At 31.1% G+C, this 24,609-nt stretch overlaps 1 protein-coding gene across 1 annotated transcript in view; it reads right to left on the bottom strand.

Annotated features, from left to right (window-relative positions):
* Nucleotides 1-1,020: 1,020 nt before the first annotated feature.
* LOC126808726 (exostosin-1) overlaps nt 1,021-24,609 on the bottom strand; it is a 63,212-nt gene continuing 39,623 nt past the window's right edge. Inside the window, exons 5-9 of the mRNA XM_056101527.1 lie at nt 23,082-23,333; nt 20,911-21,009; nt 20,124-20,213; nt 19,552-19,712; nt 1,021-8,963 (exon numbers count right to left, since the gene is read on the bottom strand). Coding sequence (XP_055957502.1) covers nt 8,594-8,963; nt 19,552-19,712; nt 20,124-20,213; nt 20,911-21,009; nt 23,082-23,333 — 972 coding nt within the window. The 3' untranslated portion in view covers nt 1,021-8,593. The remainder of the gene's footprint in view (nt 8,964-19,551; nt 19,713-20,123; nt 20,214-20,910; nt 21,010-23,081; nt 23,334-24,609) is intronic.

The raw sequence follows: 24,609 nt of genomic DNA, 5'->3' as shown, positions 1-24,609 counted from the left end.
TTAATGCCAAATTATATGTGAAGTTGTTTGTACTAGAAAGCAGAAGTGTTTACAGGGTTCCTGTGATAAGGGTCAGTAACTCTGCAAAAAAAAAAGTCCTTGGAGGATTCTGAATTTCAATAGGGTTTCTCATTTAGACCAGCAAAACAAATTCATCAAGTTTGAACATAAAAATATCTATTTAAACAAGAACAACCAAATTTCTTTCTATTGGGAGCTTTGCTGATACCCCACGATATTATAGACACTGTTATAGTAAGAACCTTCAACAAAAGCCATGTCCTACCATACATAAATTTTAAATTCCATTGCCAGTTGCTCAGGCTACTGAAATATTCGTATACCACTTTAAGTCAACTTATAGTCAATGAAATATTGACAGCTCACTTGAAGCAGATATATTTGCATCCTGTATAGGAAACAAAATGCATGTAACATACCAAATAATATTCAGTTATTCATGATCGTACATGTATCCAGGGGCATATCTACAGTATGGTAAGTCCCCTTGACTAACATCTGATACCCATCTTTCAGATAACTTAACCATAATATCATCTCAAAAGATAAATCTGCCGTGTTCAACCAGGATGGTATTTTAAAACAAATCATGTTACATAAATTTGGGTTTGACGATAGTACAGATAAGTGAGAGAGAGGATTTTAAATTACACACTGGGTGCCAGTGGAGTTTTAAAAGAAATACAAGTTTTATGCAACTTTCTAGTTTTAAGCACCGACTGGGCTAGTGAAGACAGGCATATGCCATGCAGTGTGTTATGAGGGGAATTTTACCTGATAACGCTGCCACAGCCTACTTTTATATCCAATTTAAACTATCAATGGTTCTTACACATGCACGCCAATGTATACATAGGACCTTGATTTTCCATCCCATGCGAATGACAAGACACTTTCCTTATCAGGCACCACTAACAAGTTGAAACTACACCAAAAAATGTTCAGAAACCGGGAGCGAACCCACGGCACGTGTAGATACATAAGAAACAAAAGTCATAATAAATATTATAGTACATTATTTTTATTGATGAAATGTTTATCAAGTTTAATAATAATAATATATAATAGTGTATGTATATAATATCATATCAGACAATTACACAATAATACACACTTTCTAAAAGAAATTCAGATTTTATACAAGGTGGGGATTGCAGAATTTATGAAACCTACGTCTTCAAAAGTTTTGAGATGTTTTAACAATACCCTCATTTCATTGGTTAACTACTGGAATTTATGCTCAGATTTTAACTCTTGGCCAATGAAAAAAGGTAATCTTAAAAACATTTTAATGATCAAATATATTTTAAATGAATTATCGATTTTGAACATCAGGTGAGAATAAATCAATTTTTACAGTAAAGTTTACTGGATCAAAATTATTCATAAATATATATTAGGTTTAAACAGACTCTACAACATTGTAAGAATAACAGAGTGCAGATTAAAATTCAATTTCAGATAGTTTCATATCTATAATGTAATTTGATTATGAATAATTTTGATATAATATATATATAACAATTGATTATCTACACAGATGTATATTATATTGTTCTTTGAAATAGGTAAACCTCAATGCTGCATAATATATTTTCTTTTGTGAAAACTTATTGTAGAAATTTGTCCACTGAAACATATTATACAAACTGAAATTAAGAGTTATCCTAAATAGCCTTAAGCCTTACACAATGAATGGCCCTGCCATTTTGAATGGGTTCATATATCCTTTCTTTAATTAAATTTTTTAACAAATCAATGATCTAACAAATTTAATGGGATGATATTAAGTTTGTGAAAGTAAGTTTTAATAATTCAGCAGTTGTTTTTTTTTTTCTTCAAATGAGACCATTTAATCGTGACAATTTAAAGCACTATTTTAAAAAACAACAAATTTGATTTTCTATTGGTTATAAATGTTTAAAGGAGTACTCATATTTTAGCTAAAGTCAAACATTTAAAGGGATATTCCCATTGGATTCACAATTCAGAATATTTAAATTTGAAAGATTTATGATTTCTTGTAACTATTTACATTTTAGAACAAAAGTATTTAACATTCAACAAATATCAATCAGAAATCTATTTTTAGTCTGCTTCTAAACTTGATACTCAAATCTGACCGTAAATATACAATAAGTATGACTTTATCTAAAGAAAGGTCACCACATATTCAAAATAGTAAGGGTCAGTATGTCATGACTTTAGCTAAACTAGGACTACCCCATACAGCACAAAGTATTAGCAGTCGGCGAAGACATGCCTAAGGGAGATAACTTATTACAATTTGAAACTTAAATAGCATACAATCATAAATAAAATAATTATTATTATCAATAAACACAGAAAATTTGAAATAATTGTATATATATATATAAAAATTCTCGTAGAATATTTCTTTAGTTGGATATACTGGCAGCCATTGTGTATTGTATAATATTTACATTTATTGACATATGAACATCACTTTTTAATAAAAAGAAAACTTGCAAAAAATAAAAGAATCATATGATAAAAGTGTCCATGGAACTTAACTTGGATCATTCTGATATAGAGAGAAAGAAATTGGTTTAACGTGCATTCAACACAAACCAGGTCATTTCAGGACTAACGTATGGTTCGATTTTATTTAAATAATTCAATAGAAACCAAGCCACTTGACTCAATGACAGACATTACACTCTTATGTGCACAGTTAAACCATTTAGCCACTCAACCTCCCAAAATTTAATAATACAATTTATTCCTGTTTATTTCTTAAAAGTGAGTTCATGTCAGTTAATAGGTATTGTATTCCTTGTCCAATACAATATAGAAAAGCAGGTTTATATATTACATAATATATCATACAAAGTTCAACATTGTACATCATTCACAAAAAAAAATTGATAAATCCACAGAACACTGAATTATTGTTTACAGAACAATTTAACACAAAAACATTTATTTGTACATTGAAACATAGACATATAAAGATTCATCAGTTGTTATGGTGACGACCCTGTTGAACAACTCTTATCTAATTTAAAGTGTAAACATTGACAAAAACTATGGAAGATCTTGAACATAATATATTTTTTTTAAAACAAAGAGAATTGTTTACATTTTTAGATAAAGACTGTTATTGTGTAAATTACATTTTGTTGATTTTTTTAACCAGAATACAACAATTAGTTCTGACAATGATTTAAGGTTATAGTCTGTTTCAGCTTCCACAATAAAAAACATTTCTTTGGGGGTTTTTAACTTCCAAGCTAAGGCAATTTTATCTCTATGTAAAACATTCATTGTTATGTGAGGTTTGAAACTCTTAATTAGAATAATTTGTGAGACAGGGTCAAAAGGTCAATATTACACATTTTTTATAATTTATGACAATAATATGCTGATGAAGTAAAGACTCACACATGCTATTTAAAAAAAACTTCTTTCAATTTACAAAACTCATTCATTCATTCATAGCTCTCAGTCTCAATCATCCAGTATGAAGTATAAATATCATAGTATAAAAGCAACCTTAGAATGACTTGTAATATACACATATATAATAAGAAGCATAGTAATAGCCTCTTGAATCAGGTCTTTTTGTATATACTAATTACAAAAGCATCTGTAATCTTGATTATTTGGTATAAATAAATTTGCACAATTATAAAATATTTGGAGTAACAGACTGGATTTCTATTAAAGTTCAACAATTAAAACTTTTTTCGGTTAAAGCTTCTAACCCCTCCTTCCGCACTATCAAACTAATATATTTAGCACAAAGACCTGATAACAAGAGGCTATAATAATAAAATATCAAATAAAAGTAGATATACTATGCATGATAATGATTTGTTTTTTTTTCTTTAAAAAATCTTTGTTTTTATCTAATTTCTCTTTCTCAATTCATAAAATCCAAAAAATTATACAATAGGAAAATGAAGCATATTTTTATTTGAAAAAACATCAATATTGTCAATGTGAGTAAAGACAAATCGAGTCCTTATTGGCATTACAGAAAAGCCCTATTGAAATGAGATCTATAAAAGAAAAGTTTAGGTTTAAAGTAAAGGAAGAGTATAAACAGAAAATTGTGCTTTTTAATTTTGTTCTAGGCAACATCACCAAGTATAATAACCATTACCGGTAATAGAAACATTGAGTGCTATTAAATATTTAATTAATTAATATATCCCGAATTATTGGTAAAAAAGGGCACTTCTACTCATACTCTCCCTTTAAAATTCACAACATCAGGTCAAGTTGCATAACTAGCATTTTACTACCGGGAATGCTTGCGACTTTTTGTACCTTGCTTTAGCTATGTTACAGTTTAAGTTGTTAAAATTATCATTCTTGACATTAAATTGATAACATATAATCAAGAAATGCAAATGTTTGTTATTTTTTTTTCATCAAATCTCAAGTTTTAATTATTGAAAACTGGTCACACAAAAAGTTTTCATTCATAGAAACAGGTTACTTAATTGTAAGATTAAATGGAAACTAAATGAATTAGAATTCTCATGAATAAAAAATATGTAAATGAGAAACTAATGAATATTTTATAAATTGTATATATTTGGCAATGATACAACCTTCGTTCTAGGTAGTGCTATACAGTTATCTGTATAGAAGTTATCCCCCCCTATAGCTTACCAGTAAATTATTAAGAAAAGTCATCCTCTGATTCAGATGTCTTTCAGTCCAATTCATTTTTGTTTTATTTGAATCATCTTATGGACTATTAAAGACCACGTAAGATCAAAAATCTAAATTTAATGTACGTATAGCCCATGGTTACTATATCAACTTTACGGCAAGTTCACACCAATCTGATTAAAATTAAGTCCGCTGTTAACGTTTAAGTATCCGACACGCCAAAATGCTTTTCGATTTTTCAATTACGACCTTAATCCGGTTGATTGGCTGGTGACGTCACAGGCACTACACATAGGATATACATTATCTATACAATATCTCACTGTCTGTACAATATAGCACTATCAATACACACGGCAACTGGACAAGCGTCTATTGACGGTCCAATTACCACGTGACTGGCCTAATCATAATCACCGAATTATCGTCTTTCATTGGTATAGATTAGACATTTGTGATTGGAATATTTTAGAGTGAATTTAAAATGCCGTATCATGCCGTAGATCAATTTAAGCTGCCTTTGTTTAAATAGGCCACGTGTCAAATGAAGATGACTCAAGCAATTAGCGCATTTACCGGTAATTTGGATAACCCCGTAATACTTGCGGATATCCCAAACTTAAGTATAGAAATACAAATGATGCCAGTCAATTGTCGATTATATTCATTATTAGCTATACATAATAATAATAACCATTTCTATACACAAAGAACAACTTGTATCGTAACTCAATTTGAAATTCACAGCGAATATGGAATTTTCCGATAAGAAAGCATGCATAGATCGCCCTCATTTCTCAGCCAATCAACGTTGGGAATCTTATTGCCATGTACGGTTCCATGCACTACGGGCGTAGTTACTGAGGTTAAACTTTGGTGCGAAAATTCCATGGGATTCATGGACATGCATATTAAATACGTGGAGTTCCTGATGCCATTTGGTGAGTGATTAAACTGCCAATGCAATTGTAAAATACTTTTATTATAAAGAATATTTCATATCAACGCCAGTCAACAAATAATGTGATGCTACTTGATTACACAAACACAAAAATTAAATAACAATTATAAACAACTGATGAGTAAAATTTAATTATTTTATACAATAAATATGTGTCTGTACGATTCTACCATTAGTTCATTTGTAGGTACTACGCACACGTTCCACCTAGAGTGATGCCTTTGATCTGGCCGGCGTAAAAAAGATAATTACCTAATCAGCATTCTTAATGCCACTAACAATCACTGCTAACACCGAGATGTAAATTAATTAATGACCCCCAAGTCTGTATAAGTTTAGTCGCATTGATTAATTAATGACAGATATTAACGACACTACTTGTCATATTATTATCAATACACAAAGATAGTTAGATGACACTTCTCAATCTGTCTGTTATTCCATTTAGATGGTTACCAACAAAATTTATTTGTACTGTATATTGAGATATTTTTTCGCATTTCATTTTTACGATCTATTTCAGAGTAATGAAGTCAAATCCGCTGTACGACGATAACGGATCGTCATTTACAAATCGCTTTTTATTCATGTTTGACTTTTATGATACAATTTGCGTGACCACATTTTTTACCCCTGTACTTTTTTACTCAGGGAAATTAGAACCACAATACTCTTTTGATGAAAATGTATTTCTAATCAATTGGACTGCACACGATGTTAGAGGGTATTAAAATTGCTGTCATGAGAAACAAATTCTAAATTGAATCTTAAATTAAAATGAATTACAAAACAAATTATTCCGTAGTCAATTGTTTTATATATTTAAGGAACTAAGGGGGATTAAGGAACCAGTCGGGCGTTAATGAGTACACATGCCGGCTGTATATAGGTAATTAAGGAATAAACATTTCGAATATGCATTCGGTCACTGTGACGTCACTGGCGTCTGAGGGGATTAAGAGTGTTTTCGATAATTGGCAAAGTCGTTTTTACGGGAGGTCCATTTTTACGACTTTGAGTGAAGATAACTGAATTAATTTCAATGAGATTGGTGTGAACTTGCCGTAAAGTTGATATTGTAACCATTGGCTACACATATCCAAAATTTTCCAAGCCCATCTTATGTGCACTTTAACTTAAATTTTATTTGAATCATCTTATGGACTATTAACTTTAATTTAAAATTCCTCTTGAATAATGTCAGGAGGAGATAACTGTTTATATCAAATCTATGCTGATAAAGTACAAATTACAGAAGTCAACCAAAATCTAACATATATGAATCGAGAAATTAATTTTTACCAAAATATTTTCTTACTTTACTGTCCAATTTGTAAATCTATAGAAAAATTGTGTCGTATTTAAATTTGAACATCATCAAGTTGATTCTTTCATCGCAGCTAGTGTTTGTCATGGTATCTGTAAAATATATTAATTTACCCAACATGGTATCTTCTGTTTTCTAGTAAACTTTAATAAACATAAAAGTATCTAATACATAATAATTTAAAAGACCTTTTGATATTATAAAGTCAACTCCTTATTCAACATTTATCAACCTCTGTAAATTTTAAAAGTAGGATGTTAAACCCCATTTCATTCCTGCAAATTTTGTATTGTACTTCAGCAAACTTTGTACATTTAATAAACTTACTGTTGGAAATTTAGTCATTAAAGAAGAACTCAAGCTGTTACAGAGATTCTGGATTCTTTATATTTTATTCATATCTGGCATTAAAATAGTTTCAACATTGCTCAGCCTGAATTGCCAATATGACTTCAAACTTCTTTCTTGCATATAATTAAGAAAGAGCAGCAGGTTATAGCACACAGTACTTCAAAATGACAATGGTTGAAATTACTTTAATACTAGACAACGATCAAAATATACAGTATTTATAAATAAAAATTATATAATCTTCTCATTTGTTGAAAACCGTTTATACAGAGAATAACATAACTGTTTCCTACAGCAGAGATAAACTTAATTTATATAAAATAGATATAACTAGCCCTACTGCAAGAATAAATAACATGAATATACAGTTAAGATTATTTTGATTTACTATTTGTGCTATAGTTAATTGAAATTTTGCATCTGAAATTGCAAGGGAAATCACTCTTTTGATCATACAACTAAATAAAATTAACCGCACCCTATTTAAAAGGTATATTGTCCTTTAATTGTAATATGCATGAAAATCAAACCATGCACTTTCAACAAAATGGGTGCCCTTTTGATTAAACTTATTTAAGATCATGACATACAATGTTCACAAATATGGAAACAACACTTTGATAGTGAAATAATTTTTAGTTTTATAACATACTAAAATTAGATATCCCGGCTCCAAATTCAAGACTGTATCTTAATCAGTGAAGTGGTTATACATCTAAAAGACAATATACCTTGAAGAAAGAGAAAAATATTAGACAAAAGATTTAACAAATAAATATCTAAATCTAATATAACAACAGCATATAATTTGACTGTCTAATAGACAATTAGTTTTCTTATTAGTGCATTTTGATTCAATTTGTAGCTGTATGAATTTACTATTGAATAAACAAAAAAAGCAGGAAAATACAAGCTAAATAAAACTGAAATGATGAATAGACGATGACTACAGGTTTTCTTTTTTAAAAATAAATTTTATGCTTTTCGATTGGTTAATAAAATATTTGAAAATGTTTCCATGGAATTCTGATTGGTCAATATAAACAACATTTATACAAAAACACAACCAATAAACCAGCCAATCAGAAGTAGTATAAGAATTAAGATGATGACTTATATATATCAGCAAATCAGCACTGAGATTATAAACCGGTTCCACATTTTGTATTCTTCTGGCTGAAAAGTCACAAAATCTATCAAATCACATGTGATATTACATTCAAATTCAATCACTATCTATTTACAACTTGTGGTATGGCCAGACCTTTTTTAAAAATTTAAAGCTATCAGACAGTTTCTATCTGTCGATATTTTTTTCTCATATTTGAAACAGGATCTTTGAATAAGAGTGGGTCCATTCGAGTCTTTGATCGAATTAACGGCATGGTGCCAAAATGCTGGGTAAATGTGTTCATACACTGTTCACGCTGTGTAAAATGATGCTGCTGTAACCATGACAATGGCTTACTAGCATTCAAATTAACATTTGTTAATGCAGATTCTTGGTAAACTTTACGTTGAGTAACTTTGATTGGTGCAAGCTTGGTCACATGACTGACTAGGAAATTAAAGAGAATATCATGACAATTATTGGACTGGTCGACAGTGTCTATTACTTCAGGTGGAAGTTGATGTGTATAGAGGAAGTTGTAGTATCTGAAATATAAAACAAATTATATCATTTTAAATAATAAATATAATATCTTAATTCAAAATAATTACTACATCCATAGAAAATTGGCAACAAATATCGTGATCTAACATCACAATCGTAAGAGTAACTTCTTCGTATAGTTGCAATCTCCACACTAAATGTTTGATTCATTTAGTAAGCCAATGCAAAATTTTCTCATCAATCCAATCAAATCAGTTTGATATTAATTGTTAGTCAACTTGATTAAGGTACCGTTTATTATACTGAGTAACACACCAGAATGATACCAAATAAAAGTACAATTTGTTATTAATTATAATACAGTTATCTATTATAATCTAATTAAAGGGCATATAGCTCCATTTTTTAAAATGTTCAAATAGAGAAAAATGGGTCAAAAAGCACACATTAATGTAATTTGAGTGTATATAAAGTGTTTTTCATTCAAATTTTAAAATTTATTGTAATTTCTAATCAATTATTATTTTTAATTTTTATTTTGTCGGTTGTGAATCAGCAATTTTTAATTACTTTCTGGGATATGTTTTTCTTGGTTCATTACAAATAGCCCTCGAAACCAATATATTCATAGAGTACACAAGTCATGTACTGATTTTAAAATAATGTCTTAGATATTGGATATTAGGATGTTATATTTTCACAGTAAGATAAATAACATCAATATTGATTGAAATGGACCAATATTGAATTCTAATTCGTGTTTTTCATTTCGAATATCATGGCTAATATTGAGTTAGAGGTTTAGCTCCTTTAATGACAAATTTTATCAGACTGTAAAAATTAAGAAATGAGCATCTATCACTGATGTATTTAGTAACCACCACCCTTCCTTAATAGGATCAACATGACAGAACATGCCAGAATAAAGGTTAAATTTAAAGCTGAAGCAAAACGGTTAGAATATAATTGTAAGCTGAAGTTACGTCTATTTAAATTTTATATTGGTGTCTATCGATTTAAGCGTGATAATAATTTTGTCATCTTTTTCGTCATGAAGAATTTTTGATATGAAAGATCTGGTTTTAAAAAAAATTGAACATCCCCAAATAATGAAATCGGGGGAACTTTCTGAAAGTAGATAGCAGCAGTAATATCTCTTATCACAACATATTAACCAAACATGCGATATAATACCACCTGTGTAATGTATTATTGGGTGATAAATTGTAGCACCAAATGAACTATATGAGACAAAGAGAGCATCTGTTATTATAGAAAGTTATTCACCTGTCATCCTGTATACTATATCAAACAGGTTTTACCTTATCTATACCTATATAGTGGTCTCACTTTAATTATTAACAAATGTATAGATACTAAATTTATCAACCATTTCTTCTATTTTACTAAATATATAACAAAATATCAACTGGTTTAAATTCCAAGCATAATTTTTAAAACTTTTTTGACACCTCCATTAAACACCACAGTAAATTTAAAGATCATGCAACCAGACCTCGCTATCATCAATTAGAAATAGTAGAAATAAAACTAATAGTTAATTTTGAAAAAAAACCAAACATTGCCATTAGTCAATTTGGGGGACTCCATATTGAAGGATTTGATAATATTGATGTCATTAATGCATTCTTTAATTAAGGGTATCATTAGCTGTAATCATTATCTCTCTCTATATATATAAGCAGCATTAGTTAAGATTAGATAAAGAGCTGACAGTTCTCGCTATAATAGTTAAAAGATAGGTTGCCAGGCAACGAAACATACGCCCACAGCAGCTAAATCGTCCGGGCAGTCAACAAGAGTTGTCACATATTTTTAATTTTCGGTAATGAAACATTTATAATAAACTAAAATCTGATTATAAATCTAAAGTCAATCGGATATTAACTTTGGCCTCTTGAGCATCCACAAGATTTTTTAAAGTGATCAAGGGCCATAACTCTAGCAGTAATTATCGGAAATCGCTGAAAATCAATAGGCTTCTTCGTCTCATGACCTTAAACACTGTGTATAAATTTAAAGTCAATCGGATATTAACTGTGACCTCTAGAGCGTCCACAAGATTTTTCAAAGTGATCAAGGGCCATAACTCTGGCAGTAATTATCGGAAATTGCTAAAAATCAATAGGCTTCTTCGTCGCATGACCTTAAACACTGTGTATGAATTTAAAGTCAATCGGATATTAACTTTGGCCTCCAGAGCGTCCACAAGATTTTTTGAAGTGATCAAGGGCCATAACTCTGGCAGTAATTATCGGAAATCGCTGAAAATCTATAGGCTTCTTCGTCTCATGACCTTAAACACTGTGTATAAATTTAAGATCAATCGGATATTAACTTTGGCCTCTAGAGTGTACACAAGATTTTTTGAAGTGATCAAGGACAATAACTCTGGCAGTAATTATCGGAAATCGCTGAAAATCAATAGGCTTCTTCATCTCAAGACCTTAAACACTGTGTATATATTTAAAGTCAATCAGATATTAACTTTAGCCTCTAGAGCGTCCACAAGCAATTGTGGATGCCGGACTGCAGGACGGACGGACAGGGGGCGACGACAATATACAACCACATTTAAATGTGGGCGTATAAAAATAGATAATGAAAAGAGAATAATATGCTGAAAATTTCAGTCAAATTACTTCACTCTGAGCCAAGCTATTGGTGATACAATTTTTGTCTAGCCTCGATTGTCATTACTATCATTTTGTTACGATAATAAACAAAGCCTCGATTATCCATTTCTAGGGTTATTGCAAAACATATTTAAATCCATTAAATATCTGGGGCATCTGATGGCATCAAGAGTTGATTATGGTCTTGGTAAATTAATTAAGGTCTAATTAAAAATTTATATAACATTTAAGGCCTGAAGAAAGAACTGCAATAGACAGATTTAGCTCTTGAACAATGCATGTTTAACAGATGCACCATCTACTTGAAAAATATGTACCTAAAAGTCCACAAAAAATTAATGAGTTATTACAGAATACAATCCCATGTTTACTTTTTATCAAATTCAGCTTTCCATTTAGCACAACAATAGTGGTGAGTGTAGTACATGAGGCAGTGCATGCTTAAACCCTTTCATAAACACCTGGTACCAATTTCCATTATGGGATTTTTCTTATGGGGTGAGCCCACTTGATACTGTTACTCGATCTTGCCAAATTCAGTCACTTGACTTTGTACACACCACTGAATAGGATCGATTGTGTTTGATTTCTTGTGGGTTTACCAAGACAAACTGACTTTGTAGTCTTAAAAATCTATAATACAGAGTTATAAAGCAAAACATCTGACAGATAAAATTCGGAACTAATAATACTTGTCAGAATTTGATGAAATGGGTTGTTGTATCTGTAATAAGCTGTCAGACAGCACTCTATATTCAATTTCCTATATACATCTTCAGGGGATACTCTCACTTCAAGCTTTGAAGATAAAGATCATACAGGTTTTAAAAACGTCTCTTGATAAACTAATCTATTAACAAAGAGACTTGGTAATCTAGTCTTTACATGTATTAAGAGATGACCTAAGGGGATTGCAGGTTGTATCAAGCAGATATTTTCATATTGTTTATGTGAATCAAAACCAGCATGGGTTCACACCTATAGAAGACTCACTGTATCATATAACTCTCAACATTCTTAAAGATACTCCAACTATACACACCAGTATTTTATAATGAAAGGGGAACCCCAGTGGCTCAGTGAGTAAGACGTTGGCTTGCTAACCTGGTAGTCCTGTGTTCAATCTTGGTGGGCAAAAAAACGAGGTCCCGTGTACATATTGGCGTGCACGTGATAGAACTCAAGACAGTTGGAATTCGAAATAAGAGTAGGTCGCGGTGTCACTCTCCGGGCAAAATTTCCCTCATAACACACTGTATGCTCATAACACATTGATGTAGATAAATATCAATCTGTCAATAACTATTATCTTCAAATACAAAACACATCAACAATGAGAACTATAAGCATACCCTGCATGACATATGTCACTACCAATAGATATATGGAGCAATAGTTAAGACCAGGATTTTAGTGCTGGCATGATATATTGTAGAATCAATGCATTACAATTTTCTAAATGCATTCTGCTGTTATTTTCTTTTGGAAATATGACCTTTTGATCTTATATTATTTAGTTGAAATAATAACATTATAGTACACATCGTTCAATAGTCAGACGTTGACTGAAAATAACCCTACTGTAAGTCTGTAACACTTACAATTTCTGTTATTTTTGTACATTTGCGTTGGTAACATTTGGGCAAAAATGCTGACTTTTGATCTTTACATATTATAAGACAAAGTTAATAAAACAAACATTTTAAAATACATAAAACGGTAGTTTACCATATAAGTCCATAGATTGCAAAGTAAAAATTCTGTCCAGGTAGCAGCAGCATATTCAATTTGTAATGTCAGAGATAAAAGCAATGAATAGTCCAAGTTTTGTCAACTTTGGGATTATTGAAACACAAAGAAGACTGCTTCATTATGAAAGATGAGAGGTCCCATAGCTAATTATATATTAAAAGATTAACAAGGTGCTGTTTAATGGCACTTTGACATTTTATATTACACAGCAAATCAAACGTTAACAAAGAAAACAAAACAACACATCAAATTCATAAATAGCCAAGTGAAATAACGTATTTATGAAACTTTTTAAAATGCCAGGAAGACGGTGGTGAGTATCTTTAAAGCAAGTGTGTGGGTTAGTTTCCCCTAGTGTATAGTATTATCGTCATGTCAACTTAATCTAACAATCTTATAAACATCAAAAAACAACAAAACCCCTTTCTCTCTTTACTTACAGACAAACAACCATTCAATTAAAAACACATTTTATATCTTAAAGGGACAAGATGACAAGTAATTCTCAAATTCTAAAATTACATTAATAAATGACTAAGTCTAGAAAATTTCCTTGCCAGACCTACAATTGAGATTTTCTGTAAATGAGTCACTTATTCAAAGAATGGACATATGGCTTCAATTTCTTAAAGGCACAATAAGCCGGAATAAAAATAAAATAATGAGTTAAATTCAATTTGTTTTTCATTGTCTTTCGTTTTATATTCGTTAATTTATATTTCACCAGATGAAATCTTGATTATTATTCGATTATTATACTTTTAAACGGCAGTCAATCAGAAAATCAGAGCCGTCAAAGCGTAATGAAATAAATATAACACTGCAACCAAGATAGTAGCTACCATACCTTGTTGGTACCCATCTTCTAAATGTACAAAACACTTCTAGCAATTATTTTTGTTAAAATAAATATGGAAAACAATTTCATACTGATGGACAATTGAAGCTTCCCTTTAAGAACATTATACATTTGGCTAGGTATTGTCTCTTTGATAGATACGGTCCATGGATATATTTAGCTTTCAGTATGGTCAATCTCTTTGATTTACGTTATATTATTAACAGGTTAGCCGTGTCCCTGTTTTAACAGATTAACTTTATAATTTTCACCATGGATATTATTCTACGTTATCAGAATTATTCTAAACTAAAATGATGGAATATTGAAGGTGTCTAAACTCACATGATTGGCAGGTGATCATGTTAACTCTGAGAGTTACTATATATAGACAGTTAATGTGGATGTGCAGGGGAAGGTGTAAATAGACTGTATCGGGTATGGGGTGATCAGTTTGGTAGATCACCGCCGACATGTAGGTCCGATATTTCAACTCATTGTATATATATCATCTTTATGGTTTTAATGGTATAATATTATTAATTAAGTTTTCAATCAGATTCTTCCTCACACACAGACCTGGCTTTAAACCCACATGATTCGGCAGATGATCAGACTACTCGTCACATACAGGCCTGGCTTTAAACCCATGACCTGCATAGAAACCCAGACATCTACAGCAAGTGTGTTAGACCATGTATTTACAAAGAAACATGCAACTAATTGTATAGGCAAAACCAGTTGAGTGTGATTCAATGTTTTGATATTTTACCCTAAATGTATATAGAGAAACACTATCATCCACTGTAGAATGTAGTCATTTTATAATTAGATGTGTTTTGTTATTTTCTAAGTAAAGGATTCACTAAAATGGTATTCCATTTCCTGATTTCCTTAACATCTATAGATCCTCCAGGAAATATATTTTAACCATGAATCAACATATTCCTGAAGCAATGGCTTCTGACACTTGAGCTTTTGAGGGAGTAGGCTATGTCTAAAATCTATCCCCAAGCACAGCAACATGACAGCCCTTTGTTTAATGGTATTCCATTTCCTGATTTTCCTAGCATCTATAGATCCTCCAGGAAATAAATTTTAACCATGAATCAACATATTCCTGAAGCAATGGCTTCTGATACTTGAGCTTTTGAGTGAGTGTGTCTATTCTTCCTGTTCAATCAAATCTATCCCAAGTACAGCAACATGACAGCCCTTAGTTTAATCTGGGTCTTCCCTAAAACTTAGGACAGTGATTTAAGGTATTAAAAACAGTGAAAGTATGTTCATCTCCAAACAGTATTGTTAACATTTTTTTCGATTTGATAGCCTCGTTTGTCACGCAATTAGTTTTTCTGCAATATTCTGTTTTGCACTGGTTAATTGGGCATAATAAAATCGTGAGTCATGACGTAACGTTATGTAAACATATTTGGTCCAATTTGGAGCTCTGTTTTAAGCGTAATGCTTTTGTAACGCAGTTAGCTATTGGTTGTTAATCGGACCATTGACCAGTCATAATTTGGAACAGAAATTTGCTTTCGTTAAAGCAGTGTATAGTGGGATAAGGTATAATCAAACAAAACACTGTGAGGAGTATGTGAATCAACTGTGTGCACTATAAACAGTATATCTAGTAGTTTTTCTCCAGCCCTCATTCAGTTATTTTTGCCACCTTACAAGTGCTATTTATTTATCAATTACCAGGCTGAAAATGACAGGCTTAATCAAAGGGGCTAAATTGCTAATATTTTGGACCTAGAAATTGACACAAATGGGTCGCAACGCATATAATAATGTAATATGAATGTATTTAAACTGATTTACATTTAATCGTTTCCGTTTTTTACTCTTAATTTCAAATTAGTTATGTTCGGCGAAATACGCGAGAAGTCTCATTTGAATGGCAATCTCTAGCGTCTAGTTATTCCAGTCTACACCGGTAGTTTTTATTGCGCATGCTCCCCAGATAAAAATATGGCATCACTGTTTGATATGACTAGCCTCGTTCTTTGAGTCCCTTGTTACAAATGGCGCTGAAATGCATTCTGGTACACGATTTGTGTACCAATAATATAATGGTTTTTTTTGTCTTAAATATTGGATATCAGAAGCCCTTCTTTTCCTAGTAAGATCACAACATCAATGTAGATTTAAATTGACAAACAATGTGTTTTCAATGTCGAAGATTGTGGATGATATTGAGTTAGAGACTGAGCTACTTTAAATCAAACAGATCAAGAGCTAAATGGTGTTTAACATCCTGTCAACACTAGATCATCATGAGAATAACATATGATTATCTTTTATTCCATTTGGGACTAACATAGTTTATCTATGTATCAATAATTCGTTTACGAGCATTTGTCTTTAGAAGCGAGATGAAAGCGGAGAAAAACGACAAATAATCCCCCTTTTTAAAAGCTGATCTGGAAGTGGAGGGGGTCTAGAAAAATTAAGATTCTATTTGTAGAGGTCTGTTACATGCAGAATGCACTCACCAAAATACATTTATCATTGACGTTCCCAGTTCCCACCCACCAAGGTACTTTAAAATGGAATAAGCCACATGGCATCATAGACTGGATAAGTTTTAGTAACATGCAATATAAAAGACACCTTGCTATATTATTCTAACATCAAACATTGTTTATACAGAAATATCTAGTAGATCAAGCCACCATCATGCCGACATATATATCAACAATTTCAACACAATTTTTTTTTAAGTTCAGACAGTAACATTTGGGATTTGTTTGAACAAGTTTTCACAGGAAGATCAAATATATTAGAAATTTTTTTTTTTTTTTTAATATATTCGACAGGGTGTATAACAAGAAAAAAAAATTGATTAGCAATTACTGGATGTTTAAAAAAAAGGTGCTAATCTATCTGAAAATTGATTAGCAGTTCCTCTTGATTGAACAGCAAATCAGTAAATTTTCACGGTATTGTATTGAACTATATCTAAAGGCCATAATTTATACCGGTATACAACTTATGTTTATGTGTGTATGGGGGGCTTTCATTCCCTTTAATAGACTTCAACTACGAATAGTTTTATGTTATGTAGCATATCATGTTCTAAATACAAAAAAATAGGTGCACCTCGCTATTTTTCACATTCAATTCCTGTACAGTATTCAAATTTATGTTCGTACTCTTCCTACAAAATTAGGTGTTTTCGTAATACGATAAAATGACAGCGTACCGTCCTGTAGGCTACCTGCTTGAAATTCACGTCAATAATATTCCTCAAAAATTACGTGTCTTCATTTACATGGCAGAAAATGAAAGCAAAATAACTGTGATAAGAAAAGTTTGTGATGTCGAAACTTTGTTTGTCTTTATTATAAAACGGTATTTTAAAATTACATCGTAGCATCGACACCCATATGCAATGCATGCATTGTCGCCATGTTGTTGTTATTTTTCCATGTGACCTTTTCCCCCCGCCAAAATGAACCAAGTGCCATTTAAGTCACAGCTGGTGTTTACATCTAATAACAGTGCATGCTTCGGATAGATACATTTTTCGTATGATTATAGCCTACAAAATATTTTGTTGTTCAGTGAATGGAAAAGGATTAAAAGATCGTGTGATGGCAAATGGGATGCCAGATGGGAACACATGGTCAATTCTTAAGAAGGGCAATGGTTGAAGATAAAAATTATTGTTTTGCGAAAAACTATCGAGCTTGTATATTTACGGGATTATCAAATTTAATGTTTGTACTAATTACTTAGTTAGATTGTGAACTGAATGACTGTTAAAAGATTAGATTACAATTAGTTTATTGACTACTCTTTGACTACTGTAAATCTCGCAGACCGACATCAAGGGGATTAAAATGTCCATACACAGTGAAACTGTAAATCACATTTGTTAAACATTTTTTCATGTTTAATTTTGGACATGAAACTTGATTCACAGATTCTTTTACATTTGATAACTTTCTACTAATCAAATTAATATTTGATTCGCACTTACGTTGTTTTGGTTTAGTAAACTGCAATGCAATACCGCTTATCATATTCCCTGATTGTCGCATTGTAATGATACAAATAATGAGGCATTTGACATGAGGAAAATTCTATGTCCACACCACACAAATATAGACTTTCAGATCTTGGTCTTACAACAAAAAAACATATTGGTCCAAAAATTAATCAATTAAATCAATCCTCACAAAAGTGACAGACATCTTAAGTTTTCATTCCTTTCTATTAATTTTATGCCACTATCTATTGATTTCATGCCACCATCTTTTTGTCTCTAAGATCGTTAGCCAATTCATGAAGATAAAGTTCAAGATGGTGTCTTTATTTAATTTCAGTCCTCTAGATAATTTCTGTGTAATGACCAGTTTTAAGTCCTTTTTTTATTACTACTAAGTTGCTGATCCTGGTGATGCATTTTTTTTGGACTATATCTAATTCTTCATGGCTTAATCCATGCAATGTTGCAAACTTCCTAAATCATCATATCTTTGTAAGCACTGAACTGAATTGGACTTATATTCCTTTTAAAGATTCAACTTTCACAACATTGTTGTTTGCAAGTCCTTCAAAATTTCTCAAATGAAGATCAGTGGCTTTAAATAAAGAACTGTTTTATTGGAAGAGAGAGAGAGAAATCAGATTTAATGTCCACTCGACACAAACTAGGTCATTTCGGGACTAACACATGGTTCAATTTTATTTCAATAATTCGCTTGCGCATAGGGGTCTTTAGCAGTGGGGGGAACCCGGAGGACCTGGAGAAAACCCACGAGATTGAACAGGCGACCCTACTCCTTGTCACGTACAACCGGGGAATCTAAACCATGCCAGTTGACTCAATGCAGCACGCATATGCTAACCATTCGCCCATCCAATCCCCTCTGTTTTATTTGTCATTAATAGTCAATAAATTATAGATATGATGACTACATAAATTATCTTGTTGCTTTCATTTACATTTATCCAATATTTTATTTAAATTATCAATAAATTTATTAAATGGTTTAACCGTATACATTTATCCATTATTTTATTTAAATTTGAATGGTTTAATCATTTACATATTATCACACAATTTAATTGCAAAAACCTAATTTTAATATTTAAAACTTTATTTATCATTATTTGATAATGAAATATTTGTAATCAGACAATAAAGATTAGTACAATGGGCAGCTGGTGGTTGAAAGCATGTGCTTAAACAAGGCATATTTTTAATCTCATTATGTTGTATCTGGTTTGAGTGGACTGATCATACAATTCTTAATACTTGTACTGTTCTCTGGATTGGTTCAGAGTTCAAAGTTCAGTTCATCTCATCCCATACCATCTATTTTAATGCATTCATCCCATTCATTCATTCTTCATTCCACTACCTACCTATGATAAACAGCAGCACCAGTTAGAACCATAGAATATTCGTTAGACCATTTGGAAGTGTAACTCCAGCGTTGTTTAATTTCATCCCAATAATGATTACGTGCTGGATACCCAACAATTCTCTCAGGAAATTCTTGCCACACACTGAATGCAAAATCAACCTGAAAAGAGAATATAATATTCCCATTGCTGTTCTTGTATTTGAAAGAGAAATATTTGAAAAATGTGTTTAATGTCTCACCAACAAGATAACTCAATTACTGTCTAATCTCCAGGAATTGTGCTTATCAAGCCATTCAAACAACCAAGGAATACCCTTACCTTAGGTGCTATGCCGGACAAGTGGGAACAAGGCTCAACCTCCAGGCCCCAAGAGAAATTGGGTTTAACATCCAGTTATCGCAACAATATCCCGATAGGACAAAACACATAGTACAGCGTTATTCCGTTACTTCACCAAACGGGAATTCTTAAGTATCTGGACAATCTCATGTCTTTAAATTTAATCTAATTTGACTCCTGAATGTTTCCAGCGATCCAATTTAAAGACCTGATAAATCAAGACAACTTACTTCATCAGTTGTAAGAAGTGAATCTTCCTCTAAACTCCAAATAGCATCTGTCTCTATTTCTTTAAATGGGAAAAATCTGGCACTAATTGTCTGTAATAAATATATTATTATGGTTAGTACAAAAATCATTTCATCACATTTTGTTTTTTAAAAGGAGACCTAGACCAAGATCTAGATTCAAACCCAGGCCTTGCAGGTTTTTGAGTCCAGTGTCTGACCAAGCAACTACAATGGCACCTATGTCCATCAATTCAGTTTAATATGCAAACTTTTATACCTTTTTCAAAAGCAGGGTGTGCTTTTTCCAGGTTCAGACTTTAATAGAAAAAGAAGACTAGCAGTAAGGAAATAATCTGTATATACAAGATTTCTTGTAATTATAAAATATTTTATAAATTCTTTGTGCTTCTGGAACTACTGTCCAGTTTGGGTCTCATAGCTACGTTTTTGCAACAGTTGTCATGCACAGGGTTTATATTACCGGAACACCTTGTGCCAATGTCAGGTAAGTAAGTGTTTATATTATCTCAATGTGTATGAAACAGTTGTTGCAACAGTTGTCATGTACAAGGTTTATATTTCCAGAACACCTTGTGCCACTGTCAGGTAAAGGTTTTGGCAACAGTTGTCATGCACAGGGTTAATATTACCGGAACACCTTGTGCCACTGTTAGGTAAGTAAGTGTTTATATTATTTCAATGTGTATGAAACAGTTGTTTATATTTCAGGAACACCTTGTGCCACTGTCAGGTAAGTATTTATATCGTTTCATTGAGTATGACATACCTTTATATTTCTAGTTTTAACAAGAACTGGAACACCAAGGTCACCTGGCCATTTATGTGATGGTGGTGGAGGTATATCACAATGCCATAAAACTATAATCTATAAATAAATTATATAATAAATAATTACCATATATAATATTTCAATTTATATTTTCGCAAATATTATATTGCTTTTAAATCAAAGAACTTTTATTTCAATATTCAGTGTCAACAAAACATTTAAATTTGTAAGGTCATTGACACTCAAGTCATATTATTTTGTGAATAACTAGGGTAGACTACTGTGTGGTAGATGAGTTTACCACATGTTGATAAAACAGTATTTCCTGGTCAAAACATGTGTTTATATATTTACATCTATCATTATTTATAAACATTTTATCATCAAATATTATAAACCCCTAATATGTTTTATTTATTTATAATATAGCCAGGACAATCCTAGTAGTTTTTAGGATCTTAACCTATTTTTAATAATTTTCATTTTCTTAGTTGATCTATTAATAATAGCTTGGTCACTGTGTCTTTTTTTCCAAGACAACACAAATTTGTTAAAAATAATTTCCTTTTTAATTTCTAATTTGCGTACTATTTTATAAGAACTTAAGTTTCATTTCTAAAAATTATATTTCATGAAAGATAAATAAGACTATTCCCCTTTTTGATGTTACTATAATTGCCTGGTGATCTATTCATAAAAATAAATGACTTAAAATCTATTACACATCATGAATTACTACAAATCATCATTCACTCCTAATTTCAACCAAAAATCAGACGATCTTTGTGACAGTACATATCCATCCAACAAACTCAAATCCATGCAAAGAAAAGCTAACTCTGAAGTCTTAGACAAAAGATTTGCCCAATAATAGAGTATTTTAATAATCTAGCATAAAACAAAAAAGTTACAAAAGGTAAACTGTTCTGTGACGAATTTGTCAAGTTCTGTATAAAAAAAGTGTGCATTGAAAAAAAAAGAAATGAAATTATATTTAACGTCTCCACCTATTGGTCTAATGAAAACAAGTTGTGAATCAGGATCTATCACAATAACTATGACCTATTTTTTAAAAGATTTTTCATTTCCATTTCCTATTAATTTATTTCACGTTGAAGACATATGACTTATTTTTATCAAAATTTCTCTATTTCCTAGTTGTTCTATATAGAAAACAGGTAAAGAATATTTTTTGCAATGCAACCTATTTTAACAATTTTTTCTAGTTATTTTAATTTGATGATAAATAATTGGATTAAATGTAAATTATGTATTTAATTCACATCTCAATAGTAATGTGTATGTATATACAAATCTGAAATATTTGTCGTCATTAATCAGTCTGCATCATTATTAAATGTGAATTTAAGAACAACGATTAGGAGAATCGCTTTGACAAATCACTATCATTAAACAGCCATCAAACTCAAACTGTTTTGGAACGTGTGGATGTTTATCCAATCCAAATTTGAAGCGATTACTACCAAATTAACAAAATTGTCTATTTGAATTCCATATAGCAAGTATGTCAAGAAATGTAAACATTCTTTTGAGAACACAGTTAATGAACACACAGCTAGTACCATTCCAAATTTCTGTTGTCAAGTAAATGTTAAAACATGGTAAGTTATATGTATTTATGAGATGAATAAATTATGTTATTTAACTGGACCAGTTAGTGACCCTATCAAAACGATTTAAATTACCGTATATCAAAATGCTATGTGACATTACACAAATTATTACTGAAATTCAAATCTATTTGCCTTTAAAATATACTTATTAACCTAGAAATTCTCACAGTTTATTTAATAAGCTACTTTACATACCACCCTGCTGAATAAAATCCCTTGTTAATATCGGATGACAACTCTTGATTACTGTACGTAACATTATACAATATAATAAGCTGTAGATAGCTACATGTATAATATAAGATTAGTATTAAATGTGTTTTAGTTTTAGAACAAAAGAATATTAAATCCAAGCGTAACAAATCGGGTAATTTTTTTATGCCCAATGAACACTAATGTATAGTGATTCTCTTGTAAATCTTTCGATAATCAGATCAGTCTTATAATATATATCATTTTACATAATGGCCCATTAAAATAATAATCCTCCTTCAATAAAATACAAAAAATAATTTAAAATATAACAGTTCATACCTTAACAACATTTTGTGATTTAGCTACATTACGTAAAGTTCTAAATAGTGGTGCAGACGCTAACGCTATTGGTGTTGTGGCATAAATGACCGCTGTAAACTTATCACCCGGTTTCGTGCCAAGTTGATGATAGAAAAATGGAAACTTTTCCATGACATCGGAAAATTCTGGAAGAATTGATAATGCTCCTGGTTCTAAATTCCATAATTTATTTGCTCTACTTTTATGCCGTTTTATTCTACTTTTAATTATCTGAAAATAGAAGAAAACATGAATAAATACACTTTATTTAAAATTTTAACGCTGGTTCCTGGAATCAGAATGTAACAAATTTTAAAAGAACTCTGACAAAGATAAAGAATAAATTGCATCTAAAAGGAGCTAAACTTCTTTGACTTATAAATAAAGTTGTGTATTAGGTTCTTCTGATATGTTATTCCGATAAGTGTTGAGACAATACTAAACAATATAATTTTTGTTCATAAAGCAGCAAGCGAAAATCTATGTGTTTTACTGTTCTGCATCAACAAGCCTAATGAAAACAGGCATAAGCCATACAGTGGGCTATTTGGGAAATTTTGCATGAAAAGCAACTTTTCACCTAGTCTTCATAGAATTACAACTGCCTGGTATTTTTTTTTTTTACATGCAGCCTTACTCATTGAGTCACTGTGGCTCTAGTTTTGGATCTGACTATTGAATACAAAATCAGTCGTATCTCTACATCGACTCCATTGAATATAAACAGATACCACTCCGCAAATCAATTTAACAGATCAAATTTACTGATATCAAGATTTTCTTTTTTCTTATTCGAATCAAAGAGGTGTAGTCATTTGAGACAAGAAAAGGAGTGCCGGGTGTCAATTTCTATGCAGGACATCACTCTAACAATAAACAAATATTAAGGGCTTGGTTCATAGAAATATTGTGTCTAAGTGTACTTAATGTCAAAAATTTATCATGATCTTTTCCTGAAATAAACTTATTTTTAATTTATCACAAGTATTTGGTATACAATAAATATCTTTGCCATTACACCACAACTTCTACTAAACCATTCATTCAAGTTTAAGTGACAATGATTTGAAAATTAAGTTAACTTTAAAAGTATAAAAACAGACTCTTGTTTAGTTTTAAAGGGATTACACATCTCTTTGATTAAACTGTTGATTCAATCAAAATTAGTAAACAACTGACTTCCATTTTATATTTCAAAATAAAAATTTAATTGTATAGTAGTGATTGCCCCATCAATAATTGTATTACATGTAAATAATCAGATTAATCCAATTCAATACTTTATTTTGACCTAAATCCAAGCGATTTAGCTCCTTTGAAGAGAGCTTTTGGTGTTGATTTGAGATATCAACTTTTTTCTTAGAGTGATCTGGAAAGAGCCCACTGGTTCTTCTCAGCTCAAGTGTGAATTCAAACTTGAGAAAAGTTGCCAGACCAGTAAACTGACCTACGTGTATAGAGCACAAGTCCCGAGGTTGTCCCTTTAAAAGTACATATAAAAGGATGG

The sequence above is a fragment of the Patella vulgata genome, chromosome 1 (assembly GCF_932274485.2).
Source record: "Patella vulgata chromosome 1, xgPatVulg1.2, whole genome shotgun sequence".
NCBI classification, from domain to species: Eukaryota; Metazoa; Mollusca; class Gastropoda; family Patellidae; genus Patella; species Patella vulgata.
This window is presented reverse-complemented; position numbering and strand designations above follow the sequence as displayed.